At 33.8% G+C, this 22,393-nt stretch overlaps 1 protein-coding gene across 2 annotated transcripts in view; it reads right to left on the bottom strand.

Moving 5' to 3' along the window:
- Positions 1–21,793, bottom strand: part of Y-e (yellow-e) — a 36,696-nt gene extending 14,903 nt beyond the window's left edge. The window contains exons 1-2 of one of the 2 annotated variants that reach the window (XM_028188155.2): positions 21,639–21,793; positions 5,505–5,783 (exon numbers count right to left, since the gene is read on the bottom strand). In XM_028188155.2, the coding sequence (XP_028043956.2) occupies positions 5,505–5,774 (270 nt within the window). In that variant the 5' untranslated portion in view covers positions 5,775–5,783; positions 21,639–21,793. Of the gene's footprint in view, positions 1–5,504; positions 5,784–21,638 lie in introns of those variants that run through there. The other variant, XM_089734502.1, reaches the window with a different exon arrangement.
- Between the last annotated feature and the right edge of the window lie 600 nt (positions 21,794–22,393).

A 22,393-nucleotide genomic window follows, 5' to 3' on the forward strand; every position in this document is an offset into this window, starting at 1 on the left:
AATCGAGTTTATTTTTCCCTTTTGAGAGCTTCCGCTGCGTGCGCTGCAGAAACGGTTAAAGTTTCGCTAAAATAATGTATGACAAAATTGTTCCCCTTTAAAAGATTTAAAAAAAAGTCCGCAACAGCATATTTCTAAATGTTAAGGTTGGCTCACTATTACGTTTTTATGCTAACCAAATTTGTTCTAAAATAAATCATTATTTGTGAACTGTTCCACGCGGACGAAGTCGCGGGCAAAAGCTAGGAAATCATAAAGCAAAATAATAAATAATTATATTACAAATGCATTTTTACTTTGCACTATTTTTAATCATTTCATATTGAACTTAAAACAAATTTATGTAATAACTTAAAACGAATATATGTATTTAGTAATATATAAATAATAAAATAAAATACAAATACATTTTAAACGATTGAAATCCATTATTTCATTGATTTGGCTAATTAATCAAATCATTAAAATTTAAAGAATAGAATAAACATTTCACAAGGTAGTTATATTCTATATTTAGTGTGACATTGCATCTGCCTTCCGCAGACTATATGAACATAGCAATTTCCACAACAATGTTTATTTTCAGCCATATGAGGAAGTAAAACGTTAGCTATGATCGATGTCTCTCAGCTCTATTATGGTAGCTCTTGTATCGAGTTGTGGCATATAATTTTCTTTTTTTACTTATTAAAATTTAACAAACTTATAAGAGGCTCTAAAGTTGTATGACTTATATTTTCTTTATTCACATATTTTTGCAGTTCACATCAGAACGTGTTAAATATTCGGTACCTGGTTTCCGTTTTTATAAGATAGTTGTTTATTGTGTGTGTTGAACATAACTACAAAACATTTCAATGTCAATCTGGCTCTTCAAAATTAGTAATTCTGATTAATTATATAATTTCACTTTACAATCTTAACTCAACATGCTTAATGTATCAATCAATAACGATTTATATCAGTACCAAACTATGAAGTGGTTATACGTAAAATATTTCAAATCGTTTCACATCAAAGGTCAAAGCAAAAGTACATTGACGTTAATAAAATTCCTTAAGGTGCTATAGTTGTTGTTGTACAGTTCCATTATTACAAACGTGACTGCGAGGACATGACGTATTTATTCATCGGGGCATTACAGCTTCCGAGATCGGCATACAAATCGTTTGAAAACAAAGAAATAAAAAAATTATCAACTACCATTTGAATACTTTTTTTTTTATTGCTTAGATGGGTGGACGAGCTCACAGCCCACCTGGTGTTAAGTGGTTACTGGAGCCCATAGACATCCACAACGTAAATGCGCCACCCACCTTGAGATATAAGTTCTAAGGTCTCAAGTATAGTTACTTAACTAAGTATCGAGAATTGTCATACAACATAAGCTTATTTAAAATTCAAATATGTATATACATTAAAATAATTTAGGAAAAAATCTGTAACAATCATAATTAACTCCATTTCAATAATTCTTCTAAAACCAGAGATAAAACCATGTTGATTGACATTAAATTAATTATTAGACACAATTAAATTAGAACTTTTTTTTTCGTCTATACTCAATCATTGGATACTTAACCATTTGTTTGCCTACGTAAAAGATGTCAGAATGGTAACCACATCTTGTAATATCTTTATTTAAAACATCTACTGTATTTACTACTTTCATAGATGCGTTAACGATTTCTCATTCACATTTATCATCATTGAGATTGCATAAAAACGTGGTCATAACTTGATTATTAGCAAAAAAAAAACGAGAGGCAATTGTGTTCAATTGATGTAGGTGACATTACAAAAACTTTTAGATTTTTCGTCAAAAGTAATGCAATGACATTTATTTTTATAATAAACTTTTTAGGGTCCTGTATGATTTTCTTAAAGCGCTGGTTGTATTTATTTTGTCGCCCAGTGCAGTAACTTTCTTCGCAAAATTCTTACCAAATTTCTTGCCGTGTCTTTACAGACTCTGTGCTTCAAGGTTTCTGAGAACTATTTGTATGCTGCTTTCGATTGCCCTTCACGTTTCACCGTATATTACGCGTCGAAACAACGCAATCTATTGACATTCTTCAAGTACGGATTGTAACTACGACAGCAGTCATTTAATGTTAAGCTTAATACAAACAAACAAATTTGGACACAACGACCATCCATATAATTTTAAATTCGATTTTTTCGACAATAGACTGTAATGCGTTATGGATTAATTCGTAATAAGTAACAAAGTATGTAGTTTCTATTTATGAATTATTATAAAGCTTAATGAATAAAAGCTGCGTTCACATCCATATGTTTGACAACAAAAAAAACTGTTCAAGTTATCCAAAAACAATTTAAATATTCAAAATTATTTATATCTAGAATATAAACCACTTTTTTTGGGTAAATTAACTGGATCAATCTATGATAACTTAAATGAAACATTTAAATAAAGTTAAAATTACTTCAAGCTTAGTTAAAGACCTTTAAAAATAATGTAAATAACAAGGACATTCTAATCTTACTTGACATTTGAATGTAGGATACATTGTGGATTTAATAACGGTAATCGAAGATTGAAACTAGCATTGGTCAACGAAATGATATTATATCGATACTTATAAAGGATTTATGCGATTCCTACATAAAAAAGTTAGAACTAAAGATGTTCGTATCCCTTGTTAATTGTTGCATAAAATTAGGATACATAATTTAAAAAAGCAAGGGTAGATTTTGAGCAGTATTGGTTTACTTTTGGCAGCACGTGTTGCAAACTGTGATCGGTATCAACAGCCAGGAAGCCTGCATATTTTCCAGTTTCAAGGATAAGAGAGCTATTCTAATCCAATCGAGATTTTGACCCCATTTCTCAATCGGGTCAGTAAGATTCATGCTGTCATGGATTTAAATTAAGAATTAAATTCGGAGCGCTCGTCCATTTAACTACGTACTGCAACTTCTTCTTCTTGGCTTTATTCCAAATTTGTTGGAGTCGAGGCAACAAGTCCTTTTATAGTATTGCATAGACATTTGGAACGAGTTTAACGACCGGCCAACAATTTTTTTTAACGCTGGGTAATTCGTTTACGGATACCCGGTCGAGGGGGTTAACGGACCGGGCTATGTCAGACTCCGGCGCCTCCTGAGAGGAAGAAGGGGAGAAGAGAAGGACCGAGGTCCTTCACCTCCCCCAATTTCAACGACCGGCCACCTGCCTGACGTCAAGCCTCCTTGAGCTATATCTTCATCTTCCATTTCAACGTGACACTTTTTCTGTATTCTCTTTTGGTGTTTCCTTTTATTTTATCTGGTTTGGTATTTTGGTTCTATGATTTGAATTTTATCATTTTAAAAATTTACATCAAAGTTTGAATTTTTAAATACCAAAAAGACAAAAATAATATCACATTTTACTCGTTTTTGTGTATATGCATATGTAAAAAAAAACTACACACTGCAATCATGCCAAGAAAGAAAAATTAAAATAACTGTCAACTGCTTAATGCAGATTCCGTTTGATTTATTAGGACATAGCATCTTCCTGTTAAGTCAAGACAATAATACTCTCTATCTTATATAACATTAAATCTATCGGGTATAGGTACTATGTACTTACATTGTAACTAAGTTTAATCACCGCAACTTTCTAAAGACCCGTAGGGACAATTGCGGAATAACGTTTCTGCAAATTCTAACTAAATTCAACCAAGCCGACTTAAATTATATCGAATATTCGTCTCACAGATTAGGTGTCGAGTAGTAATAACATCTAAATATCCTAATTTATCTGGTGCCGCTGGTGCTGTTTAACATCTCAACATTCCTGACAAATGAGACCTCCAGCGTTAATTAACCTGCCACAAATTTGACAGAACCGATTATCAAATATAGTTATGCTAAATCACGACGCTATGACAAATGGTTTGTAGCTAGTGAATATTTCGAAACTCTTTTCTTAGTCATTTGCACTATTGACAGAGTGGTCGTGGTCATCATATCGGATGGTGGTGCGCTTCATCAGACGTCGCCATTCCTCGCGTACCGCGGCCCTTCTTGTAGATTTCAAAACTGTTACTGACATAAAGATTTTTGACTAAAATTGATTTTAAATCCTATTTTCCCCTTGTTATAAGATGTACATGTTCTGTACCGAGATCAATAAAAGACAGTTGTTTCTAAATTTCAAAAATATACATTATACTTTATAATACCTTTGCAGTAACTTTTTTAAAGTATAATCCTAACATTATCAAAGTTAGTTATAAATTTTAGTGTTTTAGACTAATCTAACAAACACATAATTTAAAACATTTTGCCTAATTAACGTGAACTTATATACATAAAACTTCACTATCTAGAGTTACACTCGCATACTGTATTACATTATATAACCTATTCCATGATGTAACTCTGTACCAAATCTGGGTTTGCGTTATCGTCCTTATGTTGCGCATCTACCAAGCTTGTAGCTTTCACAGCCATTACTTACTTACTATCTTTATACGTGACGGGAATCGAGTAACAAGCGAGACATTTAGATGGATATAGAAGATATATCACACACATAATTATATTCTTAATAGAATCGGTTAAATAATTTAAAATTTAAACACTCGGGATACATCTTAGAAATTTGTTATGTTTGATATATTCCTAGACAGAAAAACGGACAGAAACTTAACTTAGTGTAAGGATAGTTTGGGCAATTGACAGTACAAGCATGTGTATACCACCGCATGTTTCCAGCCATTATAATGCAAATGCCCAATACATTCACGTTTAACGACTACATAAATAACAAAATAGAAAACTGTTTAGCAAAAAAGAAAAGTTGACTTTATTAAAATAAAATGAGCGTGTGATCAATGTACTCGAATTCAAGTGTAAATATGCATTATATACCGAAACGTCCTGATCGAATCTTGATAAAATCAAATGAGACCGCATAGGAAGAAACGACTAAAAAAAAAGAATGATCAAAATGCGTTCACCTCCAAAGAGTTCTGATGGTTAGTTAATAAACGAATAGAGGAAGGTAACAAAACTTAAATATACTATCTTAATTAATCATAATGATATAGTAATTAATTTGAATTGTTTAATTAATCGCAAAATCATTAGTAAAGTCACACTAATGATCTACTTTTACATAACTAATAGATATTACAGATATTACAGATGTAAGAAATAAATAGGAATTAAATCTTATAACCTATTAAAATACATAAAATAAAAGAAACAACATATAATAATATCAACGTTACAAAGGCAAACGTGACTAAGCGACAATAACTGCTTTATACATAAATGATAAGCAATAACCATATTCGATGCGCAAAAAAAATATATTTCTAGGTATATTAAAATAATTTCAATCCTACAGCTAGATTCGTTAAAATAGATTTTTTTTTCAGGTATTTCAACTTTAAATTAGTCTACTGTAATGTTCACGCATTGTCGCTTAGTCACGCATGCCTTTCAAGCGTTGATATGTAGTAAAAGAGAATTAGTTTTCTAACCTGCAAGACAGGACTGACACCAGGCGGCAAGCTCCGAGGAACCCATGCTACAGTAGCTGGTACGCCACTCCTTAACCTCGGTATACCGAGGTACAATTTGTCCCAACCTATCTCTAACCCTGTAGGAACAGTGTTTTCAGGTTCAAACTTCTCCAGAAGCACTGGATCAGGTGGAAAATCAAACTGCAGTAAACTCCACTGGTTGACCACTTCCAGAGTCGCACTCACCGTAGCTAGGCAAGCACAAAGTAGTATCATTTGATGCCTCATTGCGGTTTTCTGTAAAAAATAAAGTTTTATAAGTCCTAAACAATGCTACAACTACATTTTCGGGTCTTTTTATTCGCCTGCATTGTATTTAGAACTCAGAATTAATGAAACAAGGTATTCTTAGTTACGTCGATGGCATAATAAAACGAGCTTAACACCAGGTGGGCTATGAGCTCGTTCACCCATCTAAGCAATAAAAAAAAACAAAAAGAGAGCTTAAAGCCCGTTCGGTCGTAAGTCGCTCACGGGCATCATCAATGGCACAAAATCTCTTGCTGATATACTGGTCTATCAAAGCAATCTTACATTCGTGCAAACACACAATAATTCGTGTGCTTGGTAATGACCTACGTTAGTGACAGCTCACGCGATCAACTTTTACTTATAATGGAGTGACATAATAGTATAGATCAAGGGCACATCTGTTGAAATCATAAATTTCCTACAGCTTATCGCCTTAAAATTCTGTCAATCAAGATGCTTATTGGCTGGGAAATAAAATCCAGAATTCAAAAATATCTCGTTTAATCTTCTGATTAAAGTTTCCGAACCCTCCCGACCTATGTTGCATATTTCATCACACCATCGTCTATCTTACTATATTGGATCCAATTGAGAATGACTTATTACATTAAAACTAAAGCAGAGGATCTTAAGTGATAATGGCCCCGTAACTGAAGCCTATAGACATCTACAACGTAAATGCGCCACACACCTTGAGAATATAAGTTCTAAGGTCTCAGTATAGTTACAACGGCTGCTCAACCCTTCACACCGAAACGCATTACTACTTCACGGCAGAAATAAACGGGGTGGTGGTACCTACCCGTGCGGACTCGCAAGAGGTCCTACCACCAGTAATAATGCCACTATATACCCAATAATGACTACCATGTAAGCAGTAAGGTGTTGGCTGGAACTGCCATCCTGCTTTTTAGTAATGCTGATTTTGGTACGGTTCTAAAAAAGGTCTAAGGAATACGGAATTTTAAAATCAACTAAAATCGAGTAGGAATCTTTTCAATACATAATTAGGAGTCAATTTTGGAAAATTGTAATAATCTATACTGATATATAAATCTACAGTGGTTTATAGGAATAACTACTGAACCATGCATCCGATTGACTTAAAACTTGGTATCCATGTAGAAAATACATGTACTTAATGTATAGGCTAATATTTATATGAGTGTTGGAGTCCCTACACTAGTTGCGGGGGCGTTAATGATGAGTCTTTGTGAGGGTGAGAAATAAAAATGTTAATTTTAAATGCCCAGCGAAGCGGACGGGTACAGCTAGCTAGTCTTTTCTATAGCCGTAATACTGTTTAGAGCTAATGCTTTGACAATGTTTCCAAAGATTCTAAATATAAATAAATAGTATATTTATATATAGTAAGTCAAAATATAATAAACTATTACGAGTGATAGTTTATTACATATTGTCTACTTAATTTGCGTTTTATATTTGACATACTTTATGTCTATTTTCCCTTAAGCCGAAAAAAGAATTGAAAGCCTAATCCTTAAAATCTCTTATGCTTAATAAAACTTACAATACATAATAATCAAATGTCATTATTCATTTCAGCTTTCGTGTACCTCGCTCAAGACTAGCTATAATTTAAGTGCCGCTTAAACTATTATTTGAGCTATCAAGACTTACGTTAGTTTTCGCGGTTATTAATTAAAATGTTTTGTTACATACTCATTATCCGGATTTAGACCAGCTAAGCTAATTCATTTGTTACGCTGACACGCCTACATTTTGAAATAAATAATCTTTAGAAATTATAATAGAAAAGTGTTCATGTGTAATTAATATGTTACGTTAATTAAAATGTATATTTATTTTTTTTGTTACCCTTGTAGGCAGACGAGCATACGGCCCACCTGATGGTGAGTGGTTACCGTCGCCCATGGACTTCAGCAATGCCAGGGGCAGAGCCAAGCCACTGCCTACCGCTTAATACTCTCGACAAGCCTCTTTTAAAGAAGGACATGTCATAGCGCTCGGGAAACACCGCTGAGGGGAGCTCATTCCATAGCCGGATGGTACGTGGCAAAAAAGACCTCTGGAAACGCACTGTCGATGACCGCAGTGGCTCCAGGTAGTATGGATGAACTCTACTCCGGTGGCGGGCGGTGCGATGGTAAAAACGAGATGCCGGTATCATCTCGAACAATTCCTCAGAGCACTCCCCATGGAACATTCGGTACAAAATACAGAGGGAACCGAAGTCCATCCGCAGAAGCATTGTGTTAAGCATTGTGTTCAATTATACATTTTAATCAAAATCAAATTCGAACGAGGCATTCAACTTTAGAATGTCAAAATCTATACACCGGCTAAGTTCAATTAAAAAAATATATTAATTATATACAATAATACATTTACGCAGTTTGTAATTTTCAAATAGCCCGATAACAAATTTGATTAAAAAAATTTTTGCCTATTCCCTAAGATCCTCTTTTTTGATTTTTTTTTTATTGCTTAGATGGATGGACGAGCTCACAGCCCACCTGGTATTAAATGGTTACTGGAGCCCATAGACATCTATAACGTAAATGCGCCACCCACCTCGAGATATAAGTTCTAAGATCCCAGTATAGTTATAAGGGCTACCCCACCCTTCGAACCGAAACACATTACTGCTTCACGGCGAAAATAGGCGGGGTGGTGGTACCTACCCGTGCGGACTCCCAAGAGGTCCTACCACCAGTGAAGTACATCATACTTTTAAAGTATAAATTTAAAAATGTGACTAATGTGTTTCCCATGGTAAACTAAATATTTACGATATTTGTATTTGTATTGTACCAGTATGTACATATTTGTATTGTATTTAAGATTCACACCGATATTCTCGAGTCGTAGTTAGTTAATACCTATTATTTTTCAAATATCATTAAAACTACCGTGAAGCTGGCAAGTATAGATTGTGTAATTGTGCCTATCATTAGTCATAGATAAATAGGCGTCCTATGATAGATTGATAGTTTCGCTAATAAATATTATTCATCGATAAATTATTGAAAGTAATACAAGAGCCAAAAGATAAATTTGTTATTCAATAGTAATTGAAACGTTATCTTTAAATCAAATTGTATGGGTTTTCATAAAAATGGTACATTGTGCACCAAGGGAGAAAAGTTGGACATTTCCTCTCGCGTGTAACATTTCAAGCACGCGGGATGAGATGTCCTACTTTTTTCCCGCGGTACACATACTATTTTTTCTCCTACCAGGCCGAAAGTTCGACATTGTAAAAAACTTAGCACCCGTGGAGTACAGAACCGGGGCCCAGGGGCGAAGCCCCGATGGGGTCTAGGGGCGAAGCCCTGGCGGGGGGTAGGGGAGGCGGAGCCCTCCACTCATAAAAAAAAACAATTTAACTGTTTTTTTATTTTTAAATAAACTACTACTAATTGAATAAGAACTGTCTGATGAACTCGTCTTTGCTTAATACTTCACTATTAAATTTTATTACCTTTTATTTATTTCACTTTTACACTAAACATAATATTGCAAATTACCCGCGCACGTCAATGGCGGAGAATTTTAGTAGCGTCAGAGAAAAAGTGCACTTTCTTCCCTGTACAGCGGGACGAAAACCGAACTTTCGGTGTAGGTAGGAGAAAAAAAATCATCATCATTCTGATTTGGTGTTCAGTAGCTAACTAGATACGTAACAAACTAATGACTAACGAAGATTAGAAATCTATGTAATTAGTTTATGATAGGGCGTTTTGTATACCGTACGGGTAGTTACCACCTATCGTCGGCTAGAAAGTTGGATACAGTCATAGTACAATTAAATTGAGACTTCGACCACAACATAGGAACTTGAATCATTGTGATGTCTATATGATTCGCTAACCACTTGATTCCAGGGCCATAAATTCATTTACCCGTTTCGCTTTATAAAAAACAATATTTTTTTTTATTGCTTAGATGGGTGGACGACCTCACAGCCCACCTGGTGTTAAGTGGTTACTGGAGCCCATGGACATCTACAACGTAAATGCGCCACCCACCTTGAGATATAAGTTCTAAGATCTCAGTATAGTTACAACGGCTGCCCCACCCTTCAAACCAAAACGCATTACTGCTTCACGGCAGAAATAGGCAGGGCGGTGGTACCTACCCGCGCGGACTCACAAGAGGTCCTACCACCAGACCAATTATATCGACAAACCATGTATGAATGTAATAGTCATTTAAGATACGAACTATTTAAATAAGAAACTGATATGCATATCAATGCTATAATCTAACGCGTGTATCGATAAAATACAGCAACTTTTAATTTAATTTTGCATATGTAATTTACTAAAAGCTAGTTAATTAAATTGACATCTTGTCTACAACTTTAGAATTCAACACTCACACATTTTTAATTCAAGTAATAATTATGCAGAAATTACTATGTCAAGTAGATACTTAACTACATTTGGACTAGGAGAAGAATTTGAAACTACATTATACTAAACTACAAATCATTTGTCTAACAATTTAATTGATGCAAATCTTATACAGTTGCCTCAATACCGAATCAAGGCCGTGTTACATTCACTACAGTTTAAGGGAAGTTCAACTAAGGCACATTACGGACAATGGTACAACTATTGATGTCGAACAACTCCGACATAATCAAAACTGAATATTATTTACCAATTATTTATGATCTAAGAAGGATAGGTTCTTTTTTTTAATTAACTTTATTACGTTAGATTAAAAAGTGAACGCAAAGTCACCTTGCACAAAAATAGATTAATATTCAAATTATTCCGGAAACACGCAATGTTATTAATAAAAACATCTAAGGTATTTAACAACAACAATAAAAATGATTAGTTAATTACTACTTTTTATGTTTACTTGTTGAATAAATAATGGACATACAGCAATAGTCCTACAACTGAAAATGTAACATTCCAACACAAACCAGTATTGAAAATTGCCCAAGAACTGCTACTACTAGTCACGTTATTTAATATATTATTACATTCATTAATTATAAAATTAGATTAACAATGACAGATATTCATAGATTTAAAACACATCATACTCACATTATCTCCTACTATTAATTGTAATAGCTTTTTTTAAACAATGTATTGATTGGTGTCTCTTATTGACTTAAATGCAGTCATAGTATTAATGTGATATATAATATGATTTAATAGATAATGTATGTCTCACTGTTTACATTAGAAGTTACATGTATGCGACGTCGACTGCTCGAACGACCACTCTTAATTTCTCATCATCAGTTCGTGCTAATGATGTTCTCTCCTAATCTTCCCCCTAAACACCCCTCTAAATGTTACGTGTTATGAAGCCTTATAGACTCGTACCGCGTTTATACAGCCTTTCATACAACCAAGGAATCATGCGCTCCAGGCCAAGATAGCATTTTTACAATGTAATTTATTATAACTTCACTTTTTTGTACCAGTACACTATTATATGACTAGCTGATGAACCATTTAGTATTGAAGCGGCTGTCAGAGTTCGTAGGCAGCGAAATCGAATGACATATAAATAAACTAGATGATGACCTAGATGAGACTTGACTAGATGAGAATAAAACAACATTTTCTGAAAATAAATCGTAGCTAGATCGATTTATCGCCCTCAAAATCTCCTGTATACTAAATTTTATGAAAATCGTTGGAGCCGTTTCCGAGATTCAGATTATATATATCATTTATTAATATACAAGAATTGCTCGTTTAAAGGTATAAGATAATTATTAAGTTTGTAAATTTCGCAAATCTTCTTACGCTGTTTTTTTACACACACAAAGTTTTTCACTACTTAAGCACTATAATATTTGTTTTAATGATATTTCTGTATTTTACAACAAATTCCATTCAGATTTAAGAACACAATACGCGCTCACTATAGCGTGCGAAAGTGATCTCGGGAACCTTGCTTACGCAAATGTAAAAATGTACAGTCGAAGCAAAAACTGCCTATTGTGAAAATTTTGCAATATACACGTAGTGTTCGCCATTAATAGATTTACGGAATTGCTTACAGGCTATTTAAATAATAATTAAATTACCCTACAATGCTTAGGTATATTAAGTTTTAAATTAAAACGCGAATGCAATTTATTTATTATTTACCCATTAGTTGAATAGACAGCCCTAATACTACCGATACATAAAAATAATTAATATTGTTAGGATTTATCCCCCGCAGTATTAAAAATAGATATTAAAAATTATTGTTATACGGATAATTTGTTCCAGTTTAATTAATTGTTTCTCGCACGACAGCACCACAGTCAATCGACAAAATTGTTAAGTAATTTGCAAATTTTACAGAGACCTTCGACATTATGTATGTATGCATGTATGAATGTGTGTATGTATGTATGTATATATTATTATGTATGTATGTATATACTTTTTGTAACTTAATATAAATTTCATTGCACGTACCGCTATCCACTCTGTACTACCTTTGGTTGACTGGTAGAGAATGCCTTAGGCATTAAGTCTGCCAATGTAAATTTTACATAAATTATAATAAATAAATAAATAAAAATTATTATTAAAAATAGATTAATCGTCGCACCGTTACAATTCGTTTCCTTAATAATAATCCCGTTAATTTAAATGTTATAGAATCAAGACGAGACGCAACCCTGTCCATTGACAACCTCGTGGCTACTGTGCCAAGAGTATCCGACTAGGAAGAATCAAGAGAACAAAGTAGGTATACAAATGTGTTTGGACGGCTTGTTAGTAATGCTCTGTATCCGTGCTCCTTTCATAATATGTACATGAAAAGGTCAAATGCTATCACAAAAATATAATAGTTAACAATTAAGTGAATCCCAATGAAATTACTGGTGGTAGGACCTCTTGTGAGTCCGCGCGGGTAGGTACCACCACCCTGCCTATTTTTGCCGTGAAGCAGTAATGCGTTTCGGTTTGAAGGGTGGGGCAGCCGTTGTAACTATACTTGAGACCTTAGAACTTATATCTCAAGGTGGGTGGCGCATTAACATTGTAGATGTCTATGGGCTCCAGTAACCACTTAACACCAGGTGGGCTGTGAGCTCGTCCACCCATCTAAGCAATTAAAAAAAATTATACAAATTTTGGCACACTATTTTCATTTTTTTTGTTTAACTTTCTAAGCTTGTAATAAGTATAAATTTAAAGTATTTTAATAAATGTCCTCATCTCTATGGCGAAGGCGCCCACTTAGATTGGAATCGTTTAAGACCTTAAGTTGCTTGCTCGGTGTTGCATATTTTGGGTCGAGGTTCCCAATAATGCACTAATATGAAACACAGCATCCCGTTAACGAACGACTGCATTGATAAAGATATATATTTATGTATATGTATTTATTTAAGTACAAGTATTTGTATCTATAAATATTATGTATGTTATATATACACATATGTTTAAGTAATATCACTATCACACTACACCTACCAAGGTTTATCTCTGCACCCCCCTAAGGTAGACTGTTAGAGAATGCCTATGGCATTAAGTCCCCCTTTATACAGACTAGTATGTAAAGTTATAAATAAATAAATAAATAAAGAAAATATGCTATAAAACTGTAGCTGTTGTCTGTTATTTCAGAGTAGAAGGCAAAATTTACATTGCGCTCATTATTTTTTACCAGAAAGAAGGGTCAATAAACTCATAAAAAATATTTATTTTTTAGCCATTACAGACCTATACGGCTCGAATAACATAATACGTTCGGAATCTAAACATATTTTGCGCATCACCATACCAATAAACTTGTCAGACATACCTTATTAACTCTTAATTTACAAGTAAATACAAGCACGAATTCTCATTTAATTAGATGTGAATTCTGTGATTTCACACATTTGTTCCACCTTTTTACGAACCATTCATATTACATAACGCGTTTTACCCCATAAAATTTTCCTCCGTAATGAAACATTAATTATGTATAAAATTATAAACTTTCGACTAATTTTCATTATGATAGCTGCTTCTATATGTTATGTACCATTTCGACCCTAAGCATTACGTGATTCATAAGACGAATAATATTCATGAGAAAAAAAACAATAATATTATTAATTTACACTTATGAGTATGTATGTAATTAAAAATATCTACTTTCAAAAGAGACCACACCTTGCGCAAACCAGTTTCCGTCAATAGCCTGTTTATGTTAAAAAAATTAAGACCTTTCCACAGGAAGGATAACGGGGAATTTTAGAACAATGTCGAACAATTTAACTACTAGACTTACACACCTATCGCCGCCTTAATTTAGCTTAGTGATCCGGAGTCTTTTATCGTGAAATCCGGGTCAGATACCCGGTCGGAAACAGTATCACTATTAAAGTTTTATTTGGTATTCGAGGCACACTAACATACACATACAAAACAAGAACACGTGCTCTTGGTTAGTATGTGTTTCCGCGTGCGTGCATAAAATCATATTTAGTTTAAGATTTCGTAAATCCAAGACATTATAAACGCAGTTAGGAGCTATGAATTTAGACATAATATAATATATACTACGAATATATTATGAATATAACAAATATTAGCAGTTTCCGCTCTCTGTAAAACTTACTTACTTTCTTATTTCCTATTCTTCCTATCTTATTTTACTACTTATTTTAAAACCCTTGATGGGCAGACGGATCTCACAACCTACCGTTTTGTAGTTATCGGATCACGAAGACAGAATGGTAAAGTCGTAATATTGACGCAATGAAGCCATCATTCCTATTAGAAATAGGCATTCCTATTAGAATGTCATAGCCGTTGTAACTATTGTTGTAAATAACCATTCCTATTAGAATGTCATAGAATGTCATAGCCGTTGTAACTATACATGAGACCTTAGAACCTGTATCTCAAGGTGGGTGGCGCATTTTCGTTGTGGATGTCTATGGGCTCCAGTAACCACTTAACACCAGGTGGGCTGTGAGCTCGTCCACACATCTAAGCAATAAAAAAAAAAAAAAAAAAAAAAACCTAATCGTGAGAGATGTTGAAGGTTCCCAACACGCATTGCCACCAGCAATTACGCCTTATAAACTTTGCTGCTTTCGTTTCATTATAAAATATTGTTTATTCGTAAAGTCATTTTTGGCTATCTGACTTGGTCTGTATCTCCTCGAGAACTGGTACTTGTTAAAGTCACGGTAGGTAGTAATGGACGACATAACTGTTATTTGCACAACATCCTTAAAATGATATTTTTAAGTAGTTCAAGACCGAGATTTTAATGTAACCTGTTTGTTGAACTTTGTTTTTAATTTTACTCGTACAAACCTTTTAACTGTAGATTAAATATTAAATGTACGGAATGTTAGACAAAAACTATTAAAATTATTCTTTCTAGGGGTAATTTTGAAAAATAATAAATTAGATCAAATATAAAATTTATTTAAATAATCTACTTTTTGGTACCCAATATACAATTTAAATGTTGTATGACCAAACAATGTAATATTTTATCTTGGCATAATAGGTGTAGATTACAATCTGTTATGTGTTGTAAATTGTGTTTTACGCGGGTCATGACAATGAATCAATCATAATTTGTTCAAAACAATTCCTAAGCTCATATATCATAGTAAAACAAAAATATACATAATATCTGTATGGAGAAAACGGGCAAAGGAAGTTTTCTGGGCCAGTTGACTGAATCTCCGGCTTATCATACCGCGTGTTGGAGCTGTGAGATGATATGTGGGTAATGAACCAGCTAAATAATGCCTGTTTAATCGCTTTACCCAATCGTCCAATCTCCATCTGGAGATAACTTAGGAGGATATACCATAGCTAGGTAGGTCAACTAGTTTCAAGTCCTCCTAGAAAATCCGTTATCTAAACTAACAATCCACTTTCGAATGAATAATTGAATACCTAAATCCTTTATATAATTCCAAAAGCAGAATTTATGGAGAATCGATAAGAATCAGCGTCACAGTTTATATTATTATTCTTTAAGTCAAAAATATACGGCAAACAATATAAATAAACTAACATCAGATTTTGTTTCCGTTACTTTTGCATACAAATAATATATGTAATATTATGTTGTTTATATGTAAAATATAGCACCAATCAAACGAACTCACGGAACCCATAAACACCAAAACAGTAACGCCACCACTAATCTTAAGGTTCATGACATTTGAGATACAATATTTGGTCACATGATCCGATCTGACTCATACCTTTAATTCCGATTTTATTATGTAAATTTTATTCCGGAAGTATAGCAGACATGTTGCTTCTCTATTTTTCATTTAATATTTTAAAATCACTGCAAAAAATCCATTCAAACGTATGAATTATAGTATATATTACCTACTGACTGGTGAAAGGATTAAGAACCGTGCTATTGTTATGTAAATTAACTAAGTCACAAAATCCTTATGGAACAATATACTTCCGTGTCAACGAGCGGTGATTTCCTAGTGCTGTGATGAGTTGATGCAGTTACACAAGAAAGGTCTTATGAATTTACATTTAACGATTGTAGAATCTAAGAGGAGAACCGAAGGCAGCTCAAGCATTTTCTTTTTGACTTCACAGTTGCTACATGGTCTATGATAACATCTTCCGAAGCCGAAAAAGATAATATATTTATTTATTTAGAGATAGGTGAACGAACTTACGGCTCATTTGGTGTTAAGTTCCACATTTCCCGTAAACCATAGATATCGCTATCAAAATACCGTTGTGCACCTTGAAACAAATTCTCAATCATATAGTAAAAGAAGGAATTTTACCAAGGGGTCTGAGGCTAAAGGTTTGAGAAACTCTGGTTACACACGAGTTAATTGATTAAATAAAAAGGCACTACCCCAAAACAGGCTTTCTGCATAATCAGATTAAAAAGACAAAAGTACATCGAATGCTTATGCGTTACACCACGGAAGCTTTAAACAAAGTTTTTATGTTTTGAAATTTGCATGTACTATAAAAAACGAGTTGTATTCTAAAAATAGCATTGGATCATTTATAAAATATCTTAATTTTTGGAATTCAGTTAAGAATGTAGACTAGGCAGGTAACAATTAACCTATACCTGAGAACAATAGATTGTTGCCTATTGCGTTAGGAAAATATTGAAATTCTATTGTGCAGTTTGCACCTTATTACCTATCAAAATTATGAGAACTGAAATTACACAAGCCTATAAAAACACTATAGAGGACGGAAAGATAAAACGGACACTATTTTTGTATCATAAGCAGTGTACCTCAGATATATTTTGTACTCATGGGCGGCGTTAACAATTTAAGATCAAACGATGTGCTCTTCTATCCTTGAAATTCTAAATAGTATGTTTTTTTTATTGCTTAGATGGGTGGACGAGCTCACCGCCCACCAGGTGTTAAGTGGTTACTGGAACCCATAGACATCTACCACGCAAATGCGCCACCCACCTTGAGATTTAAGTTCTAAGGTCTCAAGTATAGTTACAACGGCTGCCCCACCCTTCAAACCGAAACGCATTACTACTTCACGGCAGAAATAGGCGGGGTGGTGGTCTCACAAGAGGTCCTACCACCAGTAACTACGCAAATTATAATTTTGCGGATTTGATTTTTATTACACGGTTTTCCTTCACCGTGGAAGTCAATCGTGAACATTTGTTAAGTACGTATTTCATTAGAAAAAATTGGTACCCGCCTGCGAGATTCGAACACCGTTACATCGCTAGATACGAACGCACCGGACGTTTTATCCTTTAGGCCACGACGACTCGACAAGAGATTCGAATGTTTATTTTTCTGTTTAAATCACAAGTTTGAAATTACCGGTACAGGTTGTAAGAAATATTGAAATGCGGCATGGGTGAGTGCCGTCATTCTGTCAACTTCTGATGCAAAACAATCTTGGGTTCTGGATCCCGAGGCTACATAAGCTACGTTGTACGAATGCAAGGGAAACTTGACCCTGGCCTCGCCTGGTTAATATCTACGAGTTCCTACGACAGCAAGTATGTATGCAGCAGTTCTTGAAGCGGAAAATTTTTTGTCAATAAGAGTGTAATAAATGAAAATAGCATATTTAAACGCAAATAAATTATTTCGAACTTTGTTCAAATAAAAAGAACCAGGTTATTTTTTTTGGAAAATTCGCCAGCCCTAACTCAGAAAAAAAATACATATCTTGTACTTTAAATAATAATTTAAGCACAAATCGATATCACCAATCGGGTCAATTATCAGCTCTAAAATTATTTTAGTAACAAACACAGTATCATAAATCCATGCGCCTTTTTGTTGTGTTTATGAACATATCCTTTTCATTCAGAAAAACGATTAAGTTAAAATATTATAATAATACTTTAATGCGTCAAATTCTAATTTGCCAACCTGTGTTTTGAACCAATGTTCGCGTCAATCAATTTTAAGGTATTTTTTCAATCCACTGAGTTTCTCGCCGGATTCAGTAGATCGCTTTTCCGATCCGCCGGTAGATTCAGCGAAGCACTGCTCTTGGCCAGTGTCAGCAATTCTTTCAAGTTGAACTTATGAGCTCACATACCAGTACGTAAGTAGCTGGAATATCCCTTTAGGCTAATAACGATTAGGCAGGGAACAAGAAAACGAATTTAAAACAAAACGTCTTATTAGCATAGCATTTATTATTAACGTAACGCATGCGTAATTGAGTTTGCAAATAACTTCATCGGAACAATTAAAACGATGCACTTGCTCTATGTAACAACTTCCTCCGCTTGTCAGCTTGTTAGGCATTAACTCATTGTTTGTGCGTATTTGTAAATTTACAACTGACAATCTAGCATACAATGGACTATTGTTTAGCAAAATACCAATAGTTTCAAATATTACATAATTATTGTTTTTATTTTTATTAAATCGTTCATTAACAATAATATTATTTCATAAATATAATATCTCTTCTCTTCCCTAAATATACTTCTCTATAATATCTCTTTATTATCTTCTATATCTATATATGTATATAAAAATGAATTGCTGTTCGTTAGTCTCGCTAAAACTCGAGAACGGCTGGACCGATTTGGCTAATTTTGGTCTTGAATTATTTGTGGAAGTCCAGAGAAGGTTTAAAAGGTAGATAAATATGAAAATGCTCGAAATTAAATAAAAATAACAATTTTGTTTTTCTTTGATGCGTCCCCCGTCGGACGGATTCCTTTTGTTTGTTTTAAGTTTATTTTATACAAAAGTTTACGTCTTTTATTTATAAATTGAGGCACCACGAAGTTTGCCGGGTACGCTAGTCTTTAATAAAAAGGTTATTGTATTTGCTTTATGTAAAAACTTCCTTAGAACTACTGAGCCAATTCTAAAATGAATTCACTAAAAGTAATTTAAGCTGAACCAGAATACGATAGGCAGCAAATTTAAAGTGTAACATTCCGTTTACAGATAAAAGAACCCCTTCGATGCGATGCAGCTACTTATCAGAAATGTAGTTATGTTACAAATAGTAATACAAAATAAAAATAAAATATCCAATCCTAATGTGACAATATTGCTTGTTCGTGCTTCTCTCACCCAACTTCGAGCTAACGGATTGGGATCGTTTTTTGCCGAGATAGTCTATAGATCAGAAAGTGACAGTTACACGCGTTTCCGTATGTAATAGATACAATGACAAACAAATTAAGAAAATTGTACGCGTCATTTAGCGAGCTCTTCAGGGAAGCAAATCTTTTTGCATTGCTGAATGAAATTCAAGAAAACTATGCCTAAATTTACTACGAGTACAAGAGATTAATTTTTTTTACACCGCACTTGGCCTGACTTGGTAATTGTATTTTTTTTGACACAAATGACAAAGTACTGGCATAGACCTTAAACCATCAGATAGAACCTTATATAATAAGTATGGTTTACTCGTGGTAGGACCTCTTGTGAGTCCGCGCGGGTAGGTACCACCGCCCTGCCTATTTCTACCGTGAAGCAGTAATGCATTTCGGTTTAAAGGGTGGGGCAGCCGCTGTAACTATACTTGAGACCTTAGAACTTATATCTCAAGGTGGGTGGCACATTTACGTCGTAGATGTCTATGGGCTCCAGTAACCACTTAACACCAGATGGGCTGTGTGTATTTTGTAACGGCTGTCCTACGCTTCAAATTGGAACACACACTTTTCGGGGAGCAAAAATCGGCCTTTAATAAGTCTTAAAGCACTTATGCAAATTAATAAAATTTGCGGTTTTGATTTTAATTACTCAATATTTTCGTCGTGGAAATCGTTCACGAGCACCTGTTAAGTACGCATTGCCTTAGAAAAATTAGTACCTGCCTACAGGATTTCAACACCTGCATACCCGCATCGCTTGAGACGAGTACACCGGACGTCTAACCTGATTCAGGCCACGATGAGTCAACATACTGCAAATAATGTAAACATGAGAAAGTGTTTGTTGCTTTAGTCTTTTTTGAATAACATTTTGAAAGATCGAAAAATTTGAGTGAAAATTTGTCTTGCTTTGATTTTGATCTAATAACAAAAATATTTTTAAGTTTTATCTTTTATTTGCCTACCTATTATATATTATATATATACCTATATATTATATATATACCTATATATTATATATATACCTATATATATTATATATACCTATATATTATGTATTACAATTAGCCTCGAGGGCCTAATTTGGTTTCGCCGCATGTATAGGTGAAGCTCACGGGGCTCAGCCTGAGAGACTTTACTAACATCTTCCCTAGCAAGTGCAGTGCTTCACTGAATATACCAGTTTCGGAATCGCGACCCACTAAGAAGATCCGGCCAGAAACATTATGTCTGTGGTTTAATTTGCACGTCGAACCATACGACGACCTCGACGAAAACAGTGACCAGTGCTTGGAATGCCTAAAAGCACCGAAAATGGATCGGGAGGATCAGAAATGATGTGTATTTTTTTTAATAATTAATAAATCAACGGAAATTTTTTGATTGCTCATTTATTATAACTAGTAACACATGATTTCCAAATTAAATAAGGTTTCTCACAACAAAGAATTAATTACTAAATTTGCAAAATTTTATATTATCGTCCAGAAACTCAGTGGATTGTGTATGTGGGTTAATTTGCACGTCGAACCCTACGACAACCTCGAAGAAAACAGTGACCAGTGCTTGGAATGCCTAAAAACACCGAAAATGGATCGGGAGGATCAGAAATGATGTGTATTTTTTTTTAATAATTAATAAATCAACGGAAATTTTTTGATTGCTCATTTATTATAACTAGTAACGCATGATTTCTAAATTAAATAAGGTTTCTTAGAACAAAGGATTGATTGCTAAATTTGCATAATTTTATATTATAATATGACAAATTTTAACAGCAACCTTTCTCGCTTGTATTATGTCTAGATATGTTAGCGTACTGTATTTAACTCAAAGTATTTCATTAATCGTAAATATTACTATTATTGAAAAATATCACAATAATTTATTACTATAGTTAGAGATTTTCAATTAATTGTTTCCAGTTAGAATAGGGTTTCAAATCGTATACATCAATTAATATTTTAGAACTGCATATTTTATCAAACTGTACATGATTCCGTAGATTTACGTTGCATTTAAATTTTCGTCAAGATAATACACAACTTTTGAAACAAGTGGCTATTGTATTATAATTTTAAAATTTATTAAATTAATCTCTTCTTACATGAGTTAAAATACATTTCGCTTTCAAACTATTTTAATTATTCACATAAATATAAATAAACAGTATATTAAGATAATTATCATTATAATGATATGCGTACTTAGTATTAAACTATTTTCGTAATAAGATTAAATGCGTTAGAAAAAAAAACGAAAAAAAAAAACTGTAAAGCAATGTTTTAATACCTGTAAGAGAAGTCCACGACGTACCGGCTTATTATATTGGGGAGCACGTGTTAAAGCGTAAGTGAAGCAAGGAGGCACGAGCCGTGTTACGATACGGCGTCAGTAATATACACTGGAGTACCAGTATTTACGTCCGAATACTGTTAACTCGCCCCTCTACACTACGAGCTCAGCCTAACACCTTAAAAGTAAAAGTGGTCGATCCCGAAGGCGTGGCGAGCATAACCGTGACTCTGTATTACCTACATTTTGCGACCAGTCGATATTTATTTTATAATCAAGGTGCGTGATTGCCAGTCATGATATTAACACCAACAATTTGAGCAGGAAATGTCAAGGTTTTGTCTTTTTTACATATTGTCCTTGCATGAAAAAAATAATTGAAATTCATTTATTTTACTAAGAGCTGAAATATTTGGAGCAGAAACAGATCGCGTTAGAAAATTTCAAATTACAAATCACTTATATGAAATTTAAAAAGAAGAGATAATAGAAGTTAATAATACTCAGCTAATTTTCACCAAAACAAAAGTGGTACGGCGTTTCCATATTTTAATTGGCTGTAAATAAAATTTATAACTATTCACTCATCTCGATTTATATTTCTCATTAGCTCAAAGCCTTGGAAGAATTCGCAAACTATTTCGCGGGTTGTTATATCAAAAGAAAAACGAAAATCAAATATCACCGACTCACACAATCACAATTATCTATGATATTGAGCATTATGAGTGATTACGATTATCTTGTACGAA

Source organism: Bombyx mandarina, chromosome 17, assembly GCF_030267445.1.
Source record: "Bombyx mandarina strain Sakado chromosome 17, ASM3026744v2".
NCBI classification, from domain to species: Eukaryota; Metazoa; Arthropoda; class Insecta; order Lepidoptera; family Bombycidae; genus Bombyx; species Bombyx mandarina.